The sequence below is a fragment of the Nematostella vectensis genome, chromosome 4 (genome assembly GCF_932526225.1).
Source record: "Nematostella vectensis chromosome 4, jaNemVect1.1, whole genome shotgun sequence".
NCBI lineage: Eukaryota > Metazoa > Cnidaria > Anthozoa > Actiniaria > Edwardsiidae > Nematostella > Nematostella vectensis.
In genome coordinates, this window is record NC_064037.1 from 11,132,790 (window position 1) to 11,158,013 (window position 25,224).

The 25,224-nt window shown below is 39.0% G+C and overlaps 3 protein-coding genes across 4 annotated transcripts; 2 read left to right on the top strand and 1 right to left on the bottom strand.

Annotated features, from left to right (window-relative positions):
• On the top strand, window positions 1-22,656 carry LOC5516531 (small G protein signaling modulator 2). 2 transcript variants are annotated; one of them, XM_032386366.2, is made up of 23 exons: window positions 1-1,101; window positions 4,557-4,600; window positions 4,821-4,896; window positions 7,627-7,803; window positions 7,996-8,179; window positions 8,371-8,719; window positions 8,953-9,136; window positions 9,475-9,759; window positions 10,121-10,244; window positions 10,818-10,882; window positions 11,118-11,266; window positions 12,031-12,099; window positions 12,275-12,999; window positions 13,284-13,366; window positions 13,633-13,742; window positions 14,182-14,278; window positions 14,775-14,886; window positions 15,107-15,162; window positions 15,705-18,780; window positions 19,272-19,307; window positions 19,404-19,438; window positions 20,538-20,616; window positions 21,462-22,656. In XM_032386366.2, exons 1-19 carry the CDS (start codon window positions 984-986, stop codon window positions 15,791-15,793), a joined length of 3,096 nt encoding a protein of 1,031 aa, XP_032242257.2. In that variant the 5' UTR covers window positions 1-983; the 3' UTR covers window positions 15,794-18,780; window positions 19,272-19,307; window positions 19,404-19,438; window positions 20,538-20,616; window positions 21,462-22,656. The 2 variants fall into 2 exon arrangements, with proteins under 2 accessions (XP_032242257.2, XP_032242258.2); XM_032386367.2 differs by lacking the exon at window positions 1-1,101 and adding an exon at window positions 4,375-4,444.
• Window positions 18,685-21,674, top strand: LOC125561793 (selenoprotein M-like). Its single transcript, XM_048726200.1, has 4 exons — window positions 18,685-18,780; window positions 19,404-19,438; window positions 20,538-20,616; window positions 21,462-21,674. The coding sequence occupies exons 1-4, from the start codon at window positions 18,685-18,687 to the stop codon at window positions 21,672-21,674; spliced, it is 423 nt and encodes a 140-aa protein (XP_048582157.1).
• On the bottom strand, window positions 22,652-25,156 carry LOC5516527 (protein ABHD11). Its single transcript, XM_032386370.2, has 5 exons — window positions 24,918-25,156; window positions 24,478-24,631; window positions 23,799-24,131; window positions 23,426-23,613; window positions 22,652-23,186 (listed from the first exon to the last, which is right to left on the bottom strand). Exons 1-5 carry the CDS (start codon window positions 25,025-25,027, stop codon window positions 23,045-23,047), a joined length of 927 nt encoding a protein of 308 aa, XP_032242261.2. The 5' UTR covers window positions 25,028-25,156; the 3' UTR covers window positions 22,652-23,044.
• Between the last annotated feature and the right edge of the window lie 68 nt (window positions 25,157-25,224).

Genomic DNA, 25,224 nt, shown 5'->3' on the forward strand with positions numbered 1-25,224 from the left:
TGCTGACCAGACTTTCATTGTTTGCTATGGCATAAAAAGGGTTCTACACTATAACTAAAAAGTTGATTTTATAAAAAATAGTTCAGCATTTATTGCGAGCGCTAAGCATAAAAGCAATTTTTGTCACATTCCTCTTTCCGTCGTCGGTCGGCGTAAGGTATTTCCCCGGGGGGTTCATCCCATGTCGACCTGATAGGGATGCTCGTCGTATTTTTTAGGGGTCAAAATCGGGCCTCAGGTATTTTTTAGGGGGTATCCTAGAAAAAAAAAAGGCTTTTCTCTTAGAATTGGTATTTTTAGGGCCTCTGGGGTATTTTTTAAGGGTAGCAAGTTTTGGTGTGCGGGTATTTTTTAGGGGTATTTTTCGAATTTCACGACAAGCATCCCTATCACTTTTCCCCTGAGGAACCCCCCGGAGGTATTTCTCTCATCAATTGAGACAGAGATGTGATTTGAAGGGAGTGTGGTTCTGGTACAAGGTGCTTGTTTACGGCAAAAACCTTCTCTTGCCCAAGGTCTCTTGGAACAAATGCCACGTGCAGTTCTCTCACGTTGAAGGAGAAATAATGTAAAATATGTGGCTTTGGCGGTTTTCCGGAAAATGCCTTCATGCTATTGGTCAGACGTAATTGCATAACCCCGCTGGCTTAGTAGAAATTATGACATAACGGGCTCAGTCATATTCACTGAAGAGCGATCAGAAGATAACATTTATAATTCATGTGCGCGGTCTGCTCCCAACCTTGGGGATTTTTTTTTGTTGCGTTCGTATATATTCAATATTTGGAAGTGTGCGTAAATAAGGATCTAATACAACGACATATAGACAACACTCAACAACTAAAAAGGGGTCGTACTATGGTAACAGTTCGCAAAGAAATATCGACCTCACAAAGAGAGGGAGAGAGGTGTTTTTTTCAAGCGCATCACTTATATCGCGAAGTCTTTCTTGTGAAGCGCTCTTAGCCGGATACGCTTATATAATGTCAACTGAGATATTCCAGTACTTGGGGAACAAGAAAACGCAATGGAAAGCTCACATCAAGGAAAATAAGAGGGTGGCTGTTTTTCGTGAGAGGATTGCGCCGGTTGAGCGAAATGGTGAGTTTCTCATCAATTATCATTCATAAGTATTTTGCATTGTTTTACACATATGCGTCATATGTTATTCTATTATTTCCTTATAAACAATCAAAGAAGCTCGCTCACGAATTTTTTTCTTGCGTTTTATTAAGTGGCTTTTCTAAAGCGCTAAATCAAATGGTGCTAGAAAAAAGTTTTACCAAATTGTAAGGTGCATCGGTGTTTATCATAAATAATTAGGATGGAAACTATTTTCTTACTCACATCAATTCAGCCAGTAAAATCTCGATTTCACCTTAATTATTTCATAAGTCAAGCTGTGCTTTTAACGCTCGCATTGTCCTATATAAGTAAAAATACTTTCCCGGGCCCTCGTAACATCCTTATTCTTTCAAAAACACGCGTTTTGAATTTTGGCCGGCTATAACAAAATCTCAAGCCGTGACGATCTTCACAGAAGCCTACAAGCTACTCTCTTTTGCCCAATTTAAAGAGCTATTGCTTTTTGTCCTGTGCGGAAAAAAATACATACTTCCCATGCAGATCTGAATCTTTTTACAACGATCAATATTGGATGAACTAAATTTGAATACAAGTGTAATATACTTTGCAAAACCAATGCCAGTTAAAGAGCAAAATTTTATAAGCGTTTTCCCGAGTTAAACGCTTTAGCCAATGTGCCAGAATAGCAATGCGTACATACGAAAGAAACCTCGGAAACCTTATAGATAGGCAGGAAACGATGTGCGCGACTCTAGCCGTGTTGGCCATATAATCCCTTCTTTATACGCAAAACAAGTTATTTAGCTCAAACGTATTACAGCTATCTTGTTTTCTGTTTTAACTGGATTAATTCCACGTGTGTTCTGCGACGATGGGGATATGTTCTTATAAATGAACTCGTATGAAATCATTTAAATCGGTGGAGGGGGTTATAAATGGCCCCCATTTGTTTTGAAATTCCGATGATGAATCGTAAATACTCTATTTCTCTTGTCTTGGGTTTTTCACGAGATGGCATTTTTTTCTTTCATTTTAGATGTTCGTTTTGGTCTTCATTAGCTTTGATAAAGATGAAAGAGAAATAAGATAGCTTATTGACTTTTGCTCAGTTGCCAAAACTACACTTGACAACTCTCTCTCGTTGGAAAACCACATTGGTCATGTAGCAAAATAAATCATTACTTACACGGCTTGGGTGCCTTACGGGATGCCAAAACTTCCCTCTCCTGTATGCTATTATGTCTGGGGATGCATCAAGAATAAAGATCAAACGCGTCGCTTCGCCTGTGCAGGGATAATGAAAAAACATATCGTTGGATTATTTCTTGGGGGAATAGAAACGTTCCCATTTGCGGGTACAGCCAGTAAGGAAATGTGTCGCACTTTGGTTGTTTCTTTAATCACATGCTTGTTATCACATCAACCGTTGAGTTTTAGATTTCAGCTACTGTGCCACTCTCACGGGTCTTGATAGTCGTCTGCCATTTACCCTATGCCTAAGCTATAAACAAATCGATTCGCCACCAGTTGTAAACCAAACATTACTGATGCCACAATGATGGGTTATAGCTTCATTTGCTAAGCAAGTTATTGAAGATAAATTGTTTTCCTGTATGTTTTTTGCATTAATTATGTCAGAATTGTCTGAAGATCCAGTCATCATCGCAACAAACGTCACTTAAAAAGGGCGGATGAAAAAAGGCGTGGAGCAATGGTTAGGAAAAACAGTGCGGTTTCTGGAAGCGAAATAGCAGTGTGCGGGTAACACATTGCTGTTTCTGGATGCGAACAAGAAATACTTTATGCAGACATCGATAAAAAATCAAAAGGAGCTTTCGTGTTCAAATCGATCTTTGTGCATAATATAATAGACTTTTGGTGCGAATTCAGTTGTCCGTGTAGTCATGCCAGTTGTGCCAATTATTTGACCCCATTTGGAGGGTACATTGATCCGGTAATGTTCGCGGGCGAGTGTCCGATTTCTCGCCGCATTATGTCATAACATTGATCCCTGACGATAAAACTCGTCGGGCGGTAAGGAGAAGAATGTAAGCAAGGTCTACTTCCAGAGGAAATAGATAAGCTAGGAGAAACTACGTAAAGCTCTTTGTGAACGTGTCTTGTTGAGGTATTGATGGTCCTTACAAGCAAGAATAACTTAACGAATCTCTTTTAGGCGCCATGGTTGTCACCCTAGCAAAATAAAAAAAGGTGTAAGAGAAAGCGTCCATTTCCCTCGCGGTTGATTTGGGGAAGCTTATGCAATATTTTCGATTGGTGCGGTGAGAGGAGCTAAAAGCTTTGTTTTTTGATGTCTTGTTTCTGTCAATATTATGGCAAAACAAGCAATTATAAAATACAACAACAGCGAATAAAAACAACACAAATAAACCAATATAATTTTGCTGTAGTTGTCGTTGCTTCTGTTGTTTTTGTTGTTGAAGTACTTTATTTATCATTGTCGCTGTTCTCGTCGTAATTGTTTTGGGTTGACAGAATGTGCAGGACGTTCCCGGGCGTGCCGTATTCAGTTCGCCACCCAAAAATTGGCTATGGCATTATATTTTGGTATATTTTTATTTGTCTTTTAAAGGGATTGTCTAAAAATCTGGTTATGCCCGGACTTAACTGGCTTAACTTTTTCCTGCGATAGTAAACAAAAATATCAAGTAAATTTGGTTAGCTCGATAAAACAGCATTTTTTGTTTCAATTGGCTTTTTGATTTAGAAGAAGTATTCTCAATTATTTGGGTGGAGCAGAATTTAAACAGCACACTGGTTTGTTGTAGTTATTGTCTTTTGGAATATTTATTTATTCCTCCCCAATAAGTGAACCATGCGTGAACATTTAGCTCTTTTTTTTTATAACATGCGAATCAAACTAGGTGTGCAAAGAGACATTAATGTTTATATTGAACACTAATGTAGTAGTGTCGTTTTTGTTTATAAGAATATGTGAATTTGTTATCCAAAAGAAAACCATAATCACCATGCATGTCAAAATTACTGTAATATTGTGTGCTATAGAAATGCAAATTTATGTGCTTGTAAACGTTCTAAACCACAATAGGTTCTATCGCAAAGCGAAATAAAATCCCAAAGACCATTGTTTGTTAATCGTTTGTGAAATCAATTTTCTCAATGTCAACTTTTCTCATGGGTTAAATTGGAAGGAGAAATCTACAAGCGATTTCGTGAAATGGGTAAATAAAAAAAGAGAAATCCAAATTCTGCCCCGAGCACCAAAGATTTAACCCAAGTATTTACATGGAATACCCGCTCCTGATTGGTTAATCGTTAATGAATATTCATTACCTCTCGACCTCCTCGGGAAAAGCCAAGATGGCTCCTCCGAAAGGTATAGCGGCAAGCAATTCGCTGCAAAAATGCCTTCCAATTCGCTAACTATTTCATTTCTCGCTAGAGCACTACCAAGGCAAACTCAATACCTGTTTACTATATATTTTCAGATGTGGAAACACGTCAGAAATTGTTGGAGACTTTAAAGAGAGAGGTGAGTTGACAAACACTTGTTTAAATCGACTAAAAACTAGCAGTTCCGTCCCCGAAAATAAAGCTTTTTTTAATTACAAATAGATATTCACTATTCTACATAGCATAGCGGTTCTAACAGAGGCTCCTGTTATTTTTAGAAGCATGACTTTGATAACTTCGTTTTCAAATATATGGGTAGTTGCTTTCGAATATTTCATTCTTATTTTTTTCATTCCCAGGTGAAACAGATCATGGAAGAAGCGGTGATGAAAAAGTTTATCCATGCAGACAGCTCGACCATCACTTCCCTTTGTGGTAAGAGGCACATATTCATGTTCCATAGAGGGCTGTCTTACATGCCCTAGGTTCTTATAGAGTGGTTCATTGATTTGTTTTATTTATTTAATGATTTCGAATCAAAATTATTGATCGCGCGTTCGAAGACGCAGTGAAAACACGCTCGAATTCTAATTCAATTTAAGGTTTTGGCTGAGGGCGTTTGATCTTTTAGCCACGACTACCTCGTTATTCCTGGATTTAAATCGTAATCAATTCTACGTTTGTCGCTAGTTCTTCGGTGTAAACAGAATATATTTTTCTTCTGACCCGTTTGTATATAGTGCAGAGAGGAAGCGATCGCTCGGCAAATATTTTCTTGGATTAAGTTCCCATGAAAGACAGCGTTTGCAGTTCAATGATAACACGGAAACCCTACCTAAAAATCACCTTTTATCTCTCATACAATAATTCCACATATCCCAGGACATAATCCACCCTAGGTTAAGGATTGATTTTACTTAACCCCTTGTACCATGGAGATTTAAAAATCACCCAGGCCTGTATTCATATAATTAATGAGTTTTTCCGTAAACTATGTAGGATTATACTTATATAGATATAAGTAGATGTATGCAACTTGGGAATATTAAGACCAAATATATTTATTTTGTTAGATTAAATTCCTGTAGGCATAATCTCACCATATTTTTGTTGTACTTAAATTTGTTTTTTGTCTTCTTCTTCCCATTGTTGCTATTTTGGACCCAGACTGCAATTAAGTCGTGTTTTTATTCTCGATTCAGTGACAAATGGCTTGGCCCAGCAGGGCCTCCTATCACGTTCCTCGGTTTCAGAGAATAATGACCACTCACTGAAGGAGACTCAGTGAAGGATTTTTATCACCTAACAAATTGTGAAGAGCAGAAAACAATGTCTTGTTAGAAATAGTAGTAATTGGATCTAGCAGGCCCGTAATGATTTTTTTGTAATCCATTTGGATTACAAGATATAGTACAGCAGATACTGTTTATCAACTCAGTTTTATGTTTTTGGGATTTTTATTTATAAAGAAGATAAAATCTTTTGAAAAAAAATAGGATATCTAGTTTAAGTGCATTATAGTTTAATCTGGCAGATTGTTGTTTTGCATAAGGTTTTTCTGTGAAAGCTCCCCATCAAGTCGCAACATTTGTCTTTCTTAATAGCATTATTAACCTATCTTTAAATCACTTGCTTATCATCAGTAAATTCAACATTTGTCACATTTTGTTCTAGACTGCCCTAGCTGTCAAACTTTACACCTAGCATCAAAAAAGCATTAAGATTAAAGAGACATTAGAGCAAGCATATGTTGGATGTTTTTTATTTATTATAGAGTTTGAATTGTGAAGCTAAAAGGGTCATCATTTGCAGACACAAAGATAACACCAGCCATATTTGTACTCTTAGTCACTTATATTACATAATTCATAAAAAAAACAATGAGGCTCATTCATTGATTAGTTAAAGCAATCGCTCATTGCCTGAATTTACTAAAATTATACACAATGCATTATAACTATTTTCCACATAAGGTCAAGTAGGTGTGGCATATAATTGATTATTTTAGCTAGTGAAATTTTCTTGTTCTCTTTGCAAATCAAAGCACAGCTACGATTGAGCTATGATGAGTTTGTTTTCATAGAAAAAAATCAATTCAGCTGAAAATCATAAAAAATGGCAAAACTCCTCTGGCAGATCCAAGATTCCCAATAAGAGGGGGGGTGGGGTGGAGTGGGGAGGCAAAAGCAAGGATTTTATGAAAGGGGGGAGGGGGCTGGACTTATTGTTCTTTCATGGATTTTTAAGTATTCAAATACTTCATATTTTCATTAATGATTAAGGGGGTCAAGTTCTGCTCGCCACATAATTAGATGTGCGCATGTTATCTGTGAGGGTAGCGACACCTCCATTTTTTAGTTAGTACCACTTTTTTATTTAATCAAATTTGCTGTGTTTTTATTTGTATCTCTTGTTTTTCTGAGACTAGATTATCACCTGGTCTCCAGAAGCTTAACTCACTAAAATCACCTTTGCTCTATTCTCATATTTCCTGTTTCAAATTTTGTATAGATAGTCCTGATTCAACTGCATGGTCAGACTTTTAAAAAAAACACCTTTTCTCTATTCTCATATTTCTTGTTTCCAATTTTGTTTAGATAGTCCTGAGTCAAATGCATGGTCTGACTTTGAAAATCACCTTTGCTCTATTCTCATATTTCTTGTTTCCAATTTTGTTTAGATAGTCCTGAGTCAAATGCATGGTCTGACTTTGAAAATCACCTTTGCGCTATTCTCATATTTCTTGTTTTCAATTTTGTATAGATAGTCCTGAGTCAAATGCATGGTCTGACTTTGAAAATCACCTTTGCTCTATTCTCATATTTCTTGTTCCCAATTTTGTAGTCCTGAGTGAAATGCATGGTCTAACTTTGAAAATCACATTTGCTCTATTCTCATATTTCTTGTTCCCAATTTTGTATAGATAGTCCTGGATGAAATGCATGGTCTGACTTTGAAAATCACCTTTGCTCTATTCTCATATTTCTTGTTCCCAATTTTGTATAGATAGTCCTGAGTGAAATGCATGGTCTGAGTTTGAAAATCACCTTTGCTCTATTCTCATATTTCTTGTTCCCAATTTTGTATAGATAGTCCTGAGTAAAATGCATGGTCTGAGTTTGAAAATCACCTTTGCTCTATTCTCATATATCTTATTTTGTATAGCTGCTGTACAGGCTGGGCTCACGCATGGTCTCAAGAAGCGCGCTGGTGGTCTTCTGCCTGCATATGATACTCAGACCATACTAGAGAAACTGGCGAAAATGTCAGAAGCCGCTGCTGAACTTGTAAAAGAATTGTCTGGAAATGAAAGCTCACAGAAACTAAATAATGGAACTTCAGGTAAAGTTGCTCTTTCGTGTATGTGTCTCTAGTTGACAGCTCTGAAGTATACTATCAAAAGCTTTTTTTATCAGAATAGCTCAAAGAATTCTTGTAACTAATCAAAGACTCGGATATTGAGACATGGTAAACTCATAATAGTTTTGTTCTCGTTTAGTTAGTCTTATTTTTTGTTATTGTTTTGTCATACAGGTGGTCCAGGGGAGAGTCCCAAGTCCAAGCTCAGCTTTAGTCTTGGCCCTTCCAGTAATTCCAGCACCAAAAAGATTAATGGGTACAGCGTGACTGGACACTGCGGCAAGTACCTCTGGATCAGAATCGCTCTCTTGGAAAAATTACTCACCAGGATTGTGGTAGACCTCAAGTCATATGCCAGGTAAAAGAAATAGAACCCTACCCTCTTCTTATTTTGAGAGTTTTTATTGTATTAGATTTTATGATAAAAAAAACAACAGCAGACAACTATGAGTTTATAGGTAATATAATATGTAGTCCTTAAACAGCCTTTGTCAGCCACCGTTTGGTTTTGTCTCAATGAGATCACAGTATATGTTTTTCTTGTTGCAGCATGTTCTATGAGCCAGAAGCCTTGATAGCTGATCCTGTTGACGGCCAGATATTCATTGAGCTCTTGGACGGCCCTTGTGCGCTTGACTTTTCCAAAATGAAGACTCCAGACAGCTATTGGACAGACCCCTCTGCCGACGAGCTTGTGCAGAGACACAAAATCCACAGCAGTCTGTACCCAGTGCCTTCCTCGCCGAACCCACCCCGCCCTCAGCTTGGGGCAACGGCCAGGAAACAGGAGGAGAACACTGCTGTTGCTCCAGTCATGGCCCGGGAACACATAGAGTCTCTCCATCAGAACAGCTATACAACTTTGCTCTATGGCAAGAACAATGTGAACGTGCAACCAGTGAGTACTGTGAATTGCCATATTACTATTGCAAATATTTATGCAAAATTGAAAGATATTCAGCCATTCAGCAGAAAAAAACAATTCACCCTTTCGGCGCTGATAAGTCACATGCATTTTAAGGGGTCAAAGTCCAACAAATCGTAAACAACCCGCGGCTGCAATAAATTTTGAGTTACATAGTTATGTGATCAAAAGCCACTCATTTAGTTATGGAACATCATTCATTGCAGCATGAGAAAGCGAGTCCTATCCCTGGCTATCTGTCATTACACAAGAGTAATGAGTTGCTGGTGCTTAAATGGACACCCAATACACTAATGAGTGGATCGGATGAGAAGGAAAAGAGCTTGTTCTGGGATTATGCACTCACGGTTAACCTGAATGATGTGGTCTATCTTCATTGTCACCAACAGTGTGAGTACATGGAAATCGAAGAATAATTGTTGTAATGAAAGTAACACAATAACTTTAAACTAATCAGAGAACACTTTTGTTTGTTTAAGTCTCTAAATTCTTTAAAATTCCTTATGGAACTTTGAAGTGAAATGGATGGATGCTGCTAGATGGTTTCCCAGTCGAAGTCGTGCGTGAATATATTCGCACAAAACTGGGACTTTTGTGCTGGAACTTTTTCCCAAGTTTTTTCTCTCACTAAAAAGTTTTGTCTGCTTAGTAAGCGTTTCCTTTTTTCTGCACCCTTACCCCCTGAATGATCCTTTTTGTAACTGCCTTTATTGCTGCTCTTTTGACAGCTGGCTCAGGCGTGGTTATTCTGATTGGTCAAGACGGCGTACAGAGACCACCCATCCACTTTCCCACAGCTGGCTCACTTCTCTCCTTCCTCAACTGTTTGGAGAATGGTCTCCACCCCTTTGGACAGTTGGACCCACCATTATTTGCCCCTCGGAGCAGAGGACTGGTACTCCCGAGTCTCAAGAAGACTGGGGAGAGTTCGGCACCAGTCTCCCCCAACAAAGAGCTGAATAACCAGGACTATGTATTTCGGCTAGTTTCAGCCACGAAACCTGAGGATGTTGGTAAGCAAGGATTAAAAGTTCTGAAAATATCATTTCAACTACAATATAAGGTAGTTAAAGCCGCATTGTCACCAGTTTGCTTCCGGTCGATTACGTAACAATCTCCTATGATTTTTAACGGAAAACGCGAAAAGAATTTCAAAATAGTGAAAGAAGTGTGTCTATTGGAAGTTTATTTGAGGATGGACTGACAATTTACAGCGAATGGCCTGTTATATATCTCGGATTCTAAAATATTCTACTTGTGTCTTTTAACGGTTGAGGTTTCATTCGGACCTCCGGAAGTAAACTGGTGAAAATGCGGCATTAAAGAAGTTGAAAGCAAGTTGTGTTGCTCATGTATGCATGTTAATTATTTCAGTTTCCAAGGAGATGGAGAAACTAGGATCACGAAAGAAGTTCATGAAGAAGCCAGGCCTCGCAAGTGGCTCCAAGATTTCTAGCTTCAGCCGTAGATTGCAAAAACACAATGGACAGCCGACCAGGTAAGAGGGCAAGCTTTCAATCACGGAAAGAACATCAGAAGAAGAGTGTCCAATCGTGCTCAGTGGACAACCTATAAAATCGAACCCCTCGAGTTACAGTTATTGTTTACAATGACGATACTATATAGTTGCCTGCTAGCCTGTTCTAATTTGGGGTTAATTGAAATTTTTTTGGGGGAACAACGCGAATCCTGTGGCATGAAAAAGGTGAGATAGAAGTTCTGAATCAGGCCTTCAGCCCAAGTGAACTGAATATCCCCAAATAAGAGCTGGCTAATACAATAGTCGTCGTAGTATGGTTAGGCAATGACCCTCTGACCTGGTAGAGTTCCCTTCATTCAATTTTAAATATTCTGCTTTTCTAAAAGAGGCCCAACTTTGCCATTATCGACAGCGCAAGTACGGCACACCGCCAGATCAGCTCACTGATGGAGATATGTTATCAATTCAAAGGGTATCAAATTTAGTGCTGGCTTCGGTTTTAGTTTTAGTCCGAGAAGAGTACTACGAAAAAAAATATTCAAATAGGAATTATAAAATACTATGGAGCTAATGCGTTGACTTTGTTTGAAGGGAATCTCTACACAGCGCATGTGAAACGATGAGGAGACAAATCACACTGCGAGCATTTAATGGATGTAAGTTAAATAATATAGAAATGATCTCTTTCTTAAAATAATATTTTTAAAATGTGAATTTAGCATCCCCTTAGACCTAATATCCATATCCAAAGCAAATGTATGCAAATAAACCAAGTCGATGGATTCATCTTCATTTGTATTATGGCTTTTAAATAACACGACGTTTGAACCTAGACTTAGTTGCAGTGTTACTATGCGACAGTGTTTGTTAATGTGCTTTATGTCGTCTTAGGGTCATCATACGTTCGTCACCTTCAGACAGTTCGAACTCACCTCTCATTCCTAGTGTCACATGACACTGTAACCGGGCGGGAGAATGGTGAGGACTTCACGTGTGGTCTGACCGAAGAGGCCTGGAACAGACTTTTTAAAGATGGATCGGTAAGTATTACTCAGTGCCACGCATTCTCACCTAAGAGCTGTTGCGTTTCTCCGTCGTTCTTAAGCGCCCAAATCCCTCTACTACTGGTAAACGAGCCGACATTAAATTTAACATATATATATGTATAATGCGTGAGTGCAGGCGTTCATATAACAGTGCTCAATACATAGGTGTAGAGCGGGATATATCTTGGTTTGTAGGAAAAAAAACACGCGAACTACCGTTTCATCTCTACAAGCCTGTTTCGTGGTTGCCCACTCATCAGGAGATTTATTAAGAATATATTACTACCATCACTTATATACTATCTGTGTATAAAATTAACATAAAAATAGGGCGCGAAATTTGAATGGCTGGTGAAATTGAATAGTTCATCTGTTGCATAACAAGGCTTTGTTCCTGTGGAGGCACGAAGACACTAGCTCGTTACGCTTGTTTAAAGTTGATAGCTTGGGTTGGCAGATAATGATAAGTTTTTCTTTGAGGCAGAGATTACATCTTTTGCTAGAGCTGTTGTAGGTGGAGTGAGATGACAGGATTTTCCATGAAATAAAGTGTTGTCTTTAAGGCTCCATATGTACTTGCTTAGTTCGGTCGAGTTTCTGTGTTTAGCGTGTCGGAATGAGGTGGTGTGGTTTCTATATCTTGTCTTCAATTCGTTCTCGGTTAGTCCTACGTAGGTTTCGGAGGTGTTGTTGTCCTTGTTACAGTAGCTTGTAAAAGAAATCTATAATTTGTATTGAGTCATCCATTGTATTCGCAGGTAACCGAGGAAGACCGGTTGAAGAAATACGTGTACTTCGGAGGCATAAGTCACTCTCTCAGAAAAGAGGTAATTGACTCTTTCAGTTTGTAAGAGCAACGCTGTAGTTTTAAGCGGCAAAAAGTAAACTAAAAAAAAAATGTTAATATAAATGACAACAAGTTGTTTTCTATTAAAATATTGCCCGTGTAGAAGGGGCTTTACCGTTAAAAGTTCTAAACACACTATCCGCATTTCTAAACAGGTCTGGCCCTACTTATTAAAGCACTACACGTTTGGCAGCACACCAGAGAGCCGTCGCCAAACAGATCTTGTCAAACGCGAGGAATACCAGCAAATACTTGAAGACTGGAGATCCGTGGAAACTTACATCATCCAAAACGAGAAAGACCACGAAGTGGACGGTCTGTCCATGGGTAGCACAGGCAGTCGAGACGAGGTCTTTGAACAGCTAGAGATGATTAGTACTGGACTCGAGAAAACTGTGGAGAACCCGGATGGCAAGGACATCGAGGAGCCGGCCGTGGAAGGGCTCGACGAAACCGCAAAGTTACGGATCATGAACGGCCAGGACCTGAGCCCAATCGGGCTAATAAGCAATGGCGATGATGCCGAGAGTGGATGCTGCGATTGCGGTGATCTCGGAGAACACACGTGTCCGGTTTGCCGTTCCTGCGGCAAAAGAGTTGAAAGAGAACTTAACGGGAATTGCAGTAAGATTCCTAATGGACATGTGCGTCGAGAAAGCGCTGAGGGGATGCGTTCGAATAGCGAGCCTGGCGCGGGGGATATCTTGTGCAAGCAGTGCAGCCAGGACAGTAGTTCCTCCTCGTGTCCGTATTCGGCGGAGTTGCTTGACAACTTGAGTATGAACCTTCACCGTATTGATAAGGACGTGCAGAGATGCGATCGGAATTACTGGTACTTCACCCAGGAGAATCTGCTCAAGCTAAGAAATGTTATTAGCAGGTAAGTCTCCATTCCGTGGAGGATCAGAAATCGAGTTTGCAGAGGACCTAACCTTTACACGGTCTTTGTCTCGGCTGTAAAAACATGCAAGTCAGTAGTGGTTAGACAATTTTAATTAAAATTAAAATTCAGAGAATAGGAATCACAGAGCGTTCGGATTTAGGTTAAAGTGATTGCTAATGTAAGCTTCTGAGGTCAGTGCAATGGTTTGCTTACTAGCAAACAATCAGTTAAATTAGCTACTGCCTTTTCACCATTAACTTTGATACTCTTTGCGTCGGCAGTTACGTTTGGACGACGCTGAACGTTGGCTACGTACAGGGGATGTGCGACCTAGTCGCCCCACTGCTGGTTATATTTGACGATGGTAAGTTCTTGTTGCTGATGTTGTTGCTGTTGCTTATGTTGCTGTTTTGTTTCTTCCGTTATTCCTGCTTCAGGTGTTGTTACTGCTGTTATTGTTTCACTCTGAAGCTGAAGTCGTTTTTGCTTTTCATGTCGCCGTTATATTTGTGTTAATGGTGGTGGTGTTGTGCTTCAGTGGCAAAGGTTGATGTTTATCATCAGCGTCCATTTCATACAGCTGTTTTATCCATAACAACCATTTCCTTCGACATTTGTTTGCCTCTTCAGAGTCCATAACATACAGCTGTTTTGTCCAACTCATGGATAGAATGAACAATAACTTTCCTCACGGTGGTGCGATGGACTTGCATTTCTCCAACATGCGCTCCCTCATTCAAGTGAGTGAATGGCATCCTTTTCCTGTCTGTGATATGGGCTGTCTCTTCGGCTATTCGGTACCGGACAAACTCTGGTCAACTCAATTGTTCGCACTGTACATGGTGTTTTCTCGCTACAAAGCGTTTAATTGCCTATTTACTGCCGTTTACTCTGTAAAAATTGCACATTGCCTTTTTGGGCGAGCGAGAGCTGGGTAGGAGAGAGCGGAGAAGTGCTCCCCTCTGCTTTTCAAAGCTTTCGCACGCCCAGGACATTATTTGCCTGCGAAAAAAACACCAAATGAACTGCCAGACCCAAGGCTCATTTTTTTTCTTCAGGAGGGGCGTATTAAAAGGGAGGCGGCTTTCGAGAGACGGATTTTGTTTTATCATAAAAATAGGAGTGTTATCACGGACATTGATTCATTGTGTAACAGGGTCGTGGTCTTTTCCTCATCAGGTGCTTGACCCGGAGATGTTTGAGCATCTTCAGCAAAATGGCGACTTGACGCACTTCTACTTCTGCTACCGATGGTTCCTGCTCGACTTCAAGAGAGGTAATAACAGCAACGCCCACCTTGGTAGTTAAGGTTAACAAGCATCACGCGTTACCGCACGTTTCCGTGATAATTCCTTCTCCAGCCATTGGCCGATTACCTTTGCATATAACACCAATGTAGTTTTGTTTATTTGATTTGGGCATTTGATTGTGCCACCACGCGAGTCATTGGAAAATTGACAGCTGACGTATTTTGACAGTGGCCTGATAAGGGGCGGCAGGCGTCGCGTCTAGTATTTGTGTCAGGCGTACTTTTTTTTTCCTCTCCGACTTTTGAAAAATAAAATCGCCTGATACGCAGGCTACATCAAAACGTGTAGCGTTACGTGACAATGTGTAGCGTAACGTGATGTGACAATGCATAACGTAGCATCAAAACGTTTAGCGTGTCATGAGTTATGTAACGCGTAACGTGACAGTGTGTAACCTAGCATCAAAACATTTAGCGTGACGTGACAAAGCGTAGCGTGACTCCATCATGTTTTCCCCCGCAGAGCTGCTCTACGACGATGTCTTCAAGGTGTGGGAGACTATCTGGGCGGCCCGCCACTGCACCACGGACCACTTCGTGCTGTTCATTGCTCTTGCCCTTCTCCAGTTCTATAGGTAAAATATGTTCCGAGTTGCTCAGGTGATCACGTCAGGTGATGAAATATCTTTCAATGTAATGGAGCCTGAATCCGTCAATATTTACCTTTCGTGTTCCTGTGAACGTTTACGAACGCGATCGTCATAACGTCGCAAAAATACCCAATTGGCTACCCTCTGTCTTTAGTTCTGCAAAATTACAATGCATTGCGGTGACGATCTTTCTCCTTTTCCACAGGGATATTATTCTTGATAACAAAATGGACTTTACGGATATTATCAAGTTCTTCAACGGTACGTTATAAGTGTTAGTTTTGAAAAAGGGGCAGGTGATGTTACGCTAAAAAACAATAAGACAGTTTTGGTATCAATGTGTCCTAACTCGCCTAGCCTCATTGATATCAAATGATTAAGCAAATAAGTGTTGTTAAAAGAATGCAGGTTAAAAACTGTGTAGTATTAATGTGCTTGTGAACACCTACATCGATTTCAAGGGCTGAGATATTGCCTTTTGTGTGAAGTACCGCGGTTTGCGAAATGAGAACTAGAACATTTTATATTGGAGTACTTTAGCATTAATTTGAGACTTTCGTTGAAGGATTTTAGATTTGGTTTATTAAGAAGTAAAGACCATCTTATGTTAATTTATTTTATCATTCTGGTGACACATAGATTCTCACAATCCAACCTTATTTGAAATAGGTGTATACCCAATATGATCTGAATAATCGCATCAAACATTTTCTAAGTAATCACGATAAAGATTCTAAATAAGTACAATTATCGAGGGGAGGTGTGGGGTAGATAAGTGATTGTCACTTTTCTGTGGTCCATAGAAATGGCGGAGAGACACGACGCTAAGGCAGCACTCGAAATGGCGCGAACACTTATCACAAAGGTACAGGAACTTATCAAGAACCAATGAGAAGCCAGGAATCGACATCATGTGAATATAGGGTTGACAAGAGAAAGACAGGTATTCGGGTCTTGTGAATATGATGCTGACGAATCATAGGACAGATATCCCATTACGCGATCATGATACACTGAAGAATAGAATGCCAGGGGTCCGCATCACGTGACTTTGTGGCTAACGAATAAGCATGTAGATAGCGGATCATAGACACCTTACTGTTACCATAGTAACGTCTAATGACGTCACGTTGTTTAGTGTCTTGACGTATGCATTATGCTTTTTCATTCTTGGGAAACTCAAACAAAGCGATCTTTCAAGTTTTAGTTTAAGTTTCTGGTTTAAATTCTATTTTTGTTACGAGGTAAATAAATATTCATTTCTTTCCTTATATAAAGTATATATACAAGTCAAACTTCATACTCGACAATATGACAAAATTAATGCAAAACAATTTCAATACCAAATGGAATAAAAAGATAGATACATATTTGATCTTGGGAATGTAAACTATAATCCGCTAATGGATAAAAGTGCTTGTCAGTTTTAAATGACAAAGAATGTTTAAAAGTAGCTTAAAAGTGCAAACCTTAATGTAGTGAAAGACAAATCTAATATTTCGGGCATGCTATATAATGTAATGGCCGCCTTTTCTTCTACGAAATCGATGGTGATGCCACCATAAAGAAAGTTCGATATGTAATAATTCTGAAAACACAAATATCTCAGTGGGTAAAATGCAATCTTAAAATTTCTATAAAGGGATAGTATCATCAGCTATGCAAAGATTGGGCATGAAGTTTCTATTTTTTGAAATCAATGATTCACCCGATATATTGTGTGAATGACCAAAGCAGGCGTTTACCCGGTGTTTTTCCGCTGGGCGACATACCTATTTTTCGGCGAAAACACCGTTTAATAGCGAAATCACCGGGTAAGCGCCTTCAAGCAACAAGTTTTTTTGATAATAAACCGTGGCCCACGTAATAATGACGACACCTTCCCTTTAAAGATGACGGGTGTCTTGAAGTCAATTGGTGTAGCATGATATTTAAAAGAACTCCTGTTTATTAACTATTGAGATGTAAATAGGTGTTGTATTTATAGATTAGGTCAGAGGGTTTAAAGCTGTCCTTTGTAGGATATATACTGTAAATAGGGTTCGTTCAAGGAGTTCAAATCTTATTTCCGTTTTTCTGTACTCAAAATTAATTGCTGACGTGACGTGAAATTGTGAGAATCGGCGGAAAAAACTCTTGACTGGGCTCGCATGCACTGAGGCTCACCTCTGATCACGTGATGTACATGCCGACTTGTGATTGGACCCAGTCAATCACGTGGTATCTTTAGAGGCTGCCCTGCCGTGCCACCATCCACTTGAGTTTCCAAGAATTTAAGGAAAAAGTTATCTTTACGATACTCGGAATTTCACGTCTTCCCAACTGTAATGGGATATACCAAACAGGAAAACGCGCTCTATGGGATAAACAGTAACCATAGCGAGGGCAACACAAATAAGAATCGGTCAACCTCAAGCGCAAGCACAATGTAAACAATTGTATTCTCTCGCGCTTGTGTTCCAGTGATGATCAAAACATTACTTGTGTCGCGATGGAATCCTCGTGTAAACCAGGCATAAGTCGAGTGCTTCTATAGGCTCACGCACACTGAACTCAAGGGAAATATCCTTAAGGCTAATGCTAAACTTAGTATCCATTCTTAACTTACGCAAGCACGCAGGTCTTCATAATTGGTGAAGGGTAGAACTTCACAATGCTCTGGAGATGGGGTTGGCTCGTACATTGCCCAAAAATACTCAACGGGGTTTGTTTGGGTGGGTCCCTACTCACCTCCTTTGTTGTACAAATCTATCAAATTAGATACTTGGTGCGGATTTAATACTGTGAGAACTTTGGAAAAGAGTCAAGAAATCACGATTTTCAGTTTGCTAGTTCACAATTAGGTTTCACAGTTTCACTTTTTTTCTTTTTGTATAAATCTTCACATACCGATGAAAATCCAGTTAGGATACAGCGAAAACTAAAGCTCCCAATCATTTAAAAGACAAAGAAGCTCTAGATGATGTATTTTTTGCTTTTAAAAATTGAACTATTTTCCGTTGTTCCATGTGAAATGCTTATCATTAAGGGATCTCGTTGCCTTCTCGCCTCCTAAAACTCTCAAAGAAATATCAATAAAAAACATAAACTATTGTGCCTCGTTTTTTTCTTAGCTTGTCTTTCCCTTTTCTCACTCGACGAGAAAATTTTACTATCAGCTAACCCTGGTGATGGGGGGATGGGGTATGGAAATGTGTGCGCACACACCCCATCGCAGGGCCAAAATCTTGGTCATTACGTAATAAAGGACCGTCATATAGTGTTCTTTCTTGGGTACACGCAAAATTCCAATTGCAAATGTCCTCCCGGGCCGGATAAACTGGCATTAAAAAGGTACAAAGAGAGGATATGTTACGCGTAGACATCTGATGGAACAACTTGAATTTGCAAAAAAAAAATGCTCAACGAGGAGGTTTGTATTCTGTTAGGCGTTATTACGCGTTATGACTCTCCCTCCCCTGAAAATACAAAAAAAGGGTATGCTGCGTTGGGTTTTGTATTCCCGGTCTTTTATTCTTCTATAGTGCAGTACGTAGGTGAAAATAAAACTGGCTTAGAAGTGTATTTCTGCCCAAATAAATGCTAGTAGTAATATATTTAGGTACTAAAGGACAAATTAGACGTATTTTCATGATGGGTATCCTGTGTAACAAGCACCCTGTGTTACCCGTCATGACTCTCCCCTCCCATTGTTTTATTGTTTCGTGTACGTGTGCGAAGAGAAACCCTTCTCTCAAAACTGAGGTGGAATAATACATCTCACGCAAGCCAGCTTTTGACGCCATGTTGAAGGCCGTGTTTGTCGTTCTTCTGACTGTCGCTTGTGTGAGTTTAGCTGAAGAAAAGCCCCCCGGGAGCAAAGTTCGAGCTCGCCTTGAGGTTTGTTGAAGGAGGTCCAAGTGTTCGAAGTTCTTCGATCAACGAAACGAAAACACAAATGCCCGCAAGCTGCTCTTAATGAAATACTCGTAAACCATTCCTATTTATTTATCTCTACTACATCATTTGAAAAGATCTAGATTCTTGGACAATTTTAAATTATCCAGGAACTCTGCGGAATTTTGAGTTTCTATTTTTCCTTCATTTATCAACAAACGTGCTTCATTTGAGGTTCAGCTGTCGAAAAAATACAGGCATAAGTACTTCCTAACACAACGGGATAACTGGTAAAATTCACTAGCATGAATAATTAGCACTTAAATGTTAATTTCTTAGTATAATGTGACAACCTGCTCGACCCATATTAATTATATAAATCAATATTTTACTGAATCCCCCCCCCAAAAAAAAAACACACACACACATACTAAGCTTATTATTAGCAATAAAAAAATATTCATCTTTCATCCCCATGTATTCTTATTCCCCAGACTTGTGGCGGATGACGTTTAAACAGCCTTCCTGAGGTATGCATGTTATATGAAGTCTTCACCATAAATTATTGTTCTTATACTTGTCATTTCTCTCAGAAGTTACTCATAACCTTGCTGTGTTGTTCCCAGGTGAAGGCATTTATTAGCGATGATCTGCCTTACTAGTATCCTCTTGCCTTGATATAGGACTACATGAGCTAACTACGGGGTGAAATACCTGCTTGTGTTAATAGCTGCAATATTTATTGATGGGCTATCAATTTTAAACACATGAACCACCCTGTCATATTTTTCTAAGGATATAGTAGTTGCTTTAGCAATTTCAATTACCGATTAAGTGTTTTCGTAGTTACGATTGGCTAGAGACAGTCTTTAGGCAACCACCTGTTATTTTTCTAATTACGTAGACTTGGCTAATGACCATTTTAAAGTGAAAGCTTACCATTTGTGTCCATCTCTGTATGTTTCACATGGAAAAAGTATAATAATCACTTGATTACTTAAAGCCGTTAAAAAACAAAAGAATATTTTAGAATCCGAGATATTTAACAGGCCATCCGCTCTAAATTATCAAACACATCCTTGAAGAAACTTCCAATAGACACACTGCTTTCAATATTTTGAAATATTTTTCGCATTGTCCGTTAAAAATCATCGGAGATTGTTACGTAATTGGCCGGAAGTAAACTGGTGACAAAGCGGCTTTAATCACAGATTATTTCAAATAAGGTTGTACTTGGGAACCAAGTTTAATAACTAGCAGTGGTTCATGGGTATATTATAAATAGCTGAATAGCAGTCATTGAAAGCCATTTGCTGAGGTTTAAAAGCACAAATAAAAATAATGGAGCTTTCCAAACCAGATTTTTATTTTAACTTATTTGCTTATTTATTTGACACCTGAAGCCCTACAGGCTATGAAACATATGCATGCAACCTTCATTATAATAGGTGTATGAAGATCTCATTTTTTTTTCTGATTATGATAATGATAAGGGACACTATCTTTTATGTGTGAACCATAAAATTGTAAATGTGGAGATGCAAACAAACTGGACAGCATAAATACTATTAAATTATTTTTGTTCATGCCCACCATCTTCTGATGTTCAGAGTATTCACTGGCATTAGAAACATATTTTTTTCACATGCATAACCTCTCAGTCATAGGATTGTGATTATTATGTTGTGCAAACCAGGCTTTATCTAAGCATTAGGTCCAATTTCAAAGGGAACTTTTAAATAGGCCTTGACCTTATGCAGCCAAGAGGCTAAGATCAAGTACAATCCTGGCCATGATCCTGTGATGCGTCTCTATGATGACAATGGGAAAGAGGTCAAGGTAAGAAACTTGTCCTAAAATTTGCTATAGCCAAATTCATTGTTGCGTGACCTCCCAGAATCGAAAATTCCTTTCTTTGTTAGGGAATAGTGCGTAGTCAATCAGACCAAACAATCAAAACCAGACAAACTGCCCCAAAAGCTTGTGTCTGACTATGTGCTATTCCCAAACAAGACAAGGATTTTGGATGAGCCTAGGTCGAGCAACAACAAATTTGGCTGTAAAAATGGTTATTAATGTTTAAATTAGTTTAAATGGATGGTCAGCGGTGCCTAAGCTCTTCCTGAGCTCAGCGCATGAAACTGTGTCTGTGCCATATCTAGTCGCATGTGACCCAGCACTTCACTAGGGAACAGCTGTTCTAGTAATCATCTATCTGTATTTCCACCTGGTTAATTACTGGCTGAATCCTGGGGACTTGTATAACTTGAGTGCCTTAAGCAGCATGGGCTGCTATCAATGAACCACCTTCACCCTGGTGACTCAAGACGTGGCTGTCCCAACACAGGAAATACATTGAACCTCCTATTGCACATGGCACATAGGCCTAACAGGCTCTGGGAGTTTGGTCAGTGGATAACATCCCACTCCTGGACTAAAATATAATGCTGCCACTCCTGTCAAGGACCATCTTAGATGCCTGCAGTGCATCATCATTTAATCATCATAAACAGTGCAACAGAGTTCATTTATTGTGGTTACCTTGAATTCCCAATGACCTTGCTTATTTTAGGGTATTTAGTTTAAATACAAGGGTTGACTGTTGTGATTTTACTGTTGCAAGATATAAAAACTCTCCATAAAAACTTTCAATAATTCTGTGATAAATGTTGCTGTGTTTTTAGACCGTAGATGTGGCCGAGATGGGCCGCCAGGATATAGTAAATCTTGTCGAGTCCCACGGTCTGAAAAGATCAAATGAAAGAATGAGAGAAGAGCAGCAATCAGAGGAAGAGGAGGAGCCAACCTTCGATGAAAACGAGGAGTTCCCTGACGAGGAAGATGAAGATGATGAAACTACAGAAGAGCCACCAACAGAGGCAAAAGAAGAGTTATAGTTACATATAGCCATTTATTCTCATTGTGAATAGTAATTGCTAAAGTTGCCTACATGTTATTATCTCCTTTTGAGCTACACTTGATGTTTGCTTAACTGGCAAGGAGTAGTTCGAAAGGAGGTACTGTTTCTGTTTGTCAAAACACTTACCTAAATTAGTGTCTCATATTCAATCACATTGTGGCAATGTACAAAGTTTCTTAACCAATCAATTCTCTAGATGTTCCATCTAATGTTGTTACACAACAAATCTTTAAAAATCTAGCAAGACTTTCTGTCAATTTCCCCTGGTAGACCAGGAAAGGATGGATTTTAACACCCATCCTTCTTGTTGTCTAAATCCATTAGCAGTTTTTCTCAAAGCTGGTTCCCACAAGGTTGCAAGCGCAATGGATACACAAAACATTTTTGAGGTTCCTAGGACCCCAAGTAAAGGCACTTGCACTTGCGTCCTATCAACCAATCTATTCATGACATACCCCACTATTGAGGGGTAATAATGATACAGACACATTAAGAAAATATTGGGGGGGGGCACAGCTATGCCCCTACTAGCTGTTTCCGTATAATGACCCCCTGCTACCGCCCCGCTCCATTCAAACTACTAGTTTATTTTTAATTTTCAGAGTTATACTTTCTATTGTACATGATTTGTAAGTCGAGTGAATGCCAAACGTTCCACAGAAATATCTAAATGAGAAACATTGTGTGCATGCCATGGCCTAGAAAAAAAATAATTGAAGAGAATGATGCAACTGAATGATAAATGCTATTCAAGCAGTCACCAGTAGCTGATGAGAGAGCTTCTAATGTTTTTTGACTGTAGACCATGCCATGATTATGGTATTTCCTAGTATTCTCAGTGTTCCAGATGGAATGACCCAACCCTGGTAACATAATGCCTTGGTTGTTGATGATCAGTCTAAAAAACATTGATGTTTATACCAGGTTTTATATCAAATAAATCACATGTTCAAATTCTTGTCAGGTGTCATTTTTTATCTTTTTGTATAAGAAGCCCATTACATAATTAGTACCATAATTGAGGACTCATGATCCGAAAAAATCCTCCACCCCAAAAAAAATGATGAAAAAAGACATTACACCAAATAGTGTTCTGCAGCAGCTAGAAATACATCTAAATCTTTTGATCATTCCTATGCACTGTACCTAATTTTAAGTTTGAAAAGATTAAATAATTTTCATTCAAATGCTCAGATACGAGAGCCGCCATACCCCCCCCCCTCCCATAACAAAAACTGGATACATCCTGGTTGATATAAAAAAACTCAAACTCTTTTTGGACTGGAAAATTTGTAGCGTTATTTCTCACAGAAGATACCAAACTGAAAGCCTAATTTAGTGTCATTGTTAGGTGTCCCTTGAAAGAAATTCTAGTATTATATCCATCAGCTCGTTTGGTTTGTCAACATGGACCCAGTGCCCGCAGTCAGGGATGTATGTGATCTCGGCACGGGGAAATAGTTTATATATCCTGGCATAATCACTTCTCCTAGAAACGAAAAAATAATAATAATTAGGTGAGATGGTGATCCATAATATGCATGAGATAAAAATATAAATGGGAACCCCTAAATTTCAAGCTTAGATAACTCCCTGTATCTGAGTTTGAGTATCCCCCTATAGACTAATTTTCAGTCATTTTCATTTAGATCAATCTAACACCTAACTTTCAGGCCATTCCATTTTAAACAAAAATATCAATAATGCATTCCACCACAGTCAACTTACTGTATATAGTTTGATTTGGCTCCACCAATGAACAGCACATCGCCCTCAAATGTTGGATAAGGAAACTCTTCTGGAAAAGTCATTATCTCTTCCAAATTCCTGTCAATAGCTTCCAAATTCACCCTCCATTGAAATCCAGTGCTTGTTGCAACAAGGTTAGTGAGGAAGAACTGTCGCAACATGGGACTCTAAAATGGAAGAGAAAATAGGAATTTTTTTTTTCATAATCCAGAATTATGCAGCTCCAAAAATAGATTTAGGCTTTAATAAGCCAAAAGGTGGTGGTGGGCTGGCATTTCTTTTTTTTTTTTTTGCCCTCAGGTCACTTATGCCAGGTAATAGTTTTATTAAACACGAGATGCACGATACATACCTTTACCGCCCCCTCCAGCATCTTCTCAGCATCTTGTTTGCTTCTAACCTTCCCTAGATCCATCTGCAGTTTGGTATTTAGATATCTTTGAATGTCATCCTCGGAAACTGACCGAGAAGGCGATACATCAACAACAATAAGTTTATCAACCATTTCAGGGTAGGTAAGGGCAAATGTCATTCCAACTTTTCCACCCATACTATGGCCCACAAGGACTGCTTTTGGTATTTCCAGCTCATACATCAGCTGACGAGCATCTAAAGCTTGAAGGGTGTAGTTCATTCTATCATGGTGCTCGCTCTTCCCATGGTTTCTTGCATCAATTGTAACAATCTGTATAATGAAAAATGGATACCACAGCATACTATTTAAATAAGTGTTGAACAAGCAACAGACATCAGAAAATTCCAGGTAAAACAGTACAGGCAACTTTGAAATTACAACTCCAAAAAAATATTGACGTCTTATTGGATGAAGAGAGTGCAACTGGGGAATACCTTCAAGGCTAAGAAGTGGCTTCTATTGACTACATAAAACCCACCCCACCTTACACAAAAATCCCCCTCCCATATGGTTTATATCTTGATACCCCCCCCCCCCCCTCTTCTTTCACATTCTAGATATGAGAGACAAGTCTGAACCATAGGTTCTCTATAACTGATTAATTATTCAGCCTCACCTCTCGGCCAGTCTTTTCATTCATAGTAAGAGCTATTGTTCTCCAGTTTTTCTTGTTACCAAACAGGCCATGCATTATAAAAAGGGGCGGGTCTTGGGGGTCAGGGTCCCTATCCACACCCTCAACCCTACTGTATGTGAGCTGGACTGGCGAGCTGTTAGAGAGGATAAAAAAAATAAATAGATAATATAACAAATAACAAGAAAATAAGATAATTTCAACTACTTATAAATATAAGATAAAATATTAAGTTAAGCTTACTTATTCTTAGATGAGACTAAATAGTGTATCAGAGTTTAAGCCATTTCAGTGAAACTAGTCCAGAGACCAAAACAATGAAACCTTAATCATAAAATAATGACTTGATTATACCCAATATTGCTATTTTTTTACTGGAAAGGAAATCAGTTGTTCAACACAACATTACCTACAACCATTACCTTGCCATATAACACAACCTCTTCTGATTTGATACGAATCTGCTGCTAAAATATTCCTCTTTCAAAAACTGGCGATACCCAGATAAAACCCTCTGTCTTGCATACATCATGATTAAAAAAGTGACTAAAAACTACAAATAATGCAAAGAAGAAAAGAAACCGTCCCGCGGTCTGTTTATTTTTTTACGTGTTTTTTTTTCTACCGGTATTACGTAACCACGCCTTGAGGTCCTAGCAAGGGATTCTGGGAGAAATACTTTTCAACAGGAAGCCCAAAAGAAGCCAGACTTCTTTTGACTTGAAGAAA

Bases quoted from the DNA above. Each gene is read 5' to 3' on its own strand.
- LOC5516531 (XM_032386366.2), top strand. From the start codon at position 984: ATGTCAACTGAGATATTCCAGTACTTGGGGAACAAGAAAACGCAATGG. The intron at 11,267-12,030 runs GTAAGTATTACT...TTGTATTCGCAG, and splicing joins GACTTTTTAAAGATGGATCG to GTAACCGAGGAAGACCGGTT. The intron at 12,100-12,274 runs GTAATTGACTCT...ATTTCTAAACAG, and splicing joins GTCACTCTCTCAGAAAAGAG to GTCTGGCCCTACTTATTAAA.
- LOC125561793 (XM_048726200.1), top strand. From the start codon at position 18,685: ATGTTGAAGGCCGTGTTTGTCGTTCTTCTGACTGTCGCTTGTGTGAGT. The intron at 18,781-19,403 runs GTTTGTTGAAGG...TGTTGTTCCCAG, and splicing joins AAGTTCGAGCTCGCCTTGAG to GTGAAGGCATTTATTAGCGA. The intron at 19,439-20,537 runs GTATCCTCTTGC...GACCTTATGCAG, and splicing joins AGCGATGATCTGCCTTACTA to CCAAGAGGCTAAGATCAAGT.
- LOC5516527 (XM_032386370.2), bottom strand. From the start codon at position 25,027: ATGATGTATGCAAGACAGAGGGTTTTATCTGGGTATCGCCAGTTTTTG. The intron at 24,632-24,917 runs GTAATGGTTGTA...CCTCTCTAACAG, and splicing joins AGGTTGTGTTATATGGCAAG to CTCGCCAGTCCAGCTCACAT. The intron at 24,132-24,477 runs GTGAGGCTGAAT...TTCATTATACAG, and splicing joins ATGAAAAGACTGGCCGAGAG to ATTGTTACAATTGATGCAAG.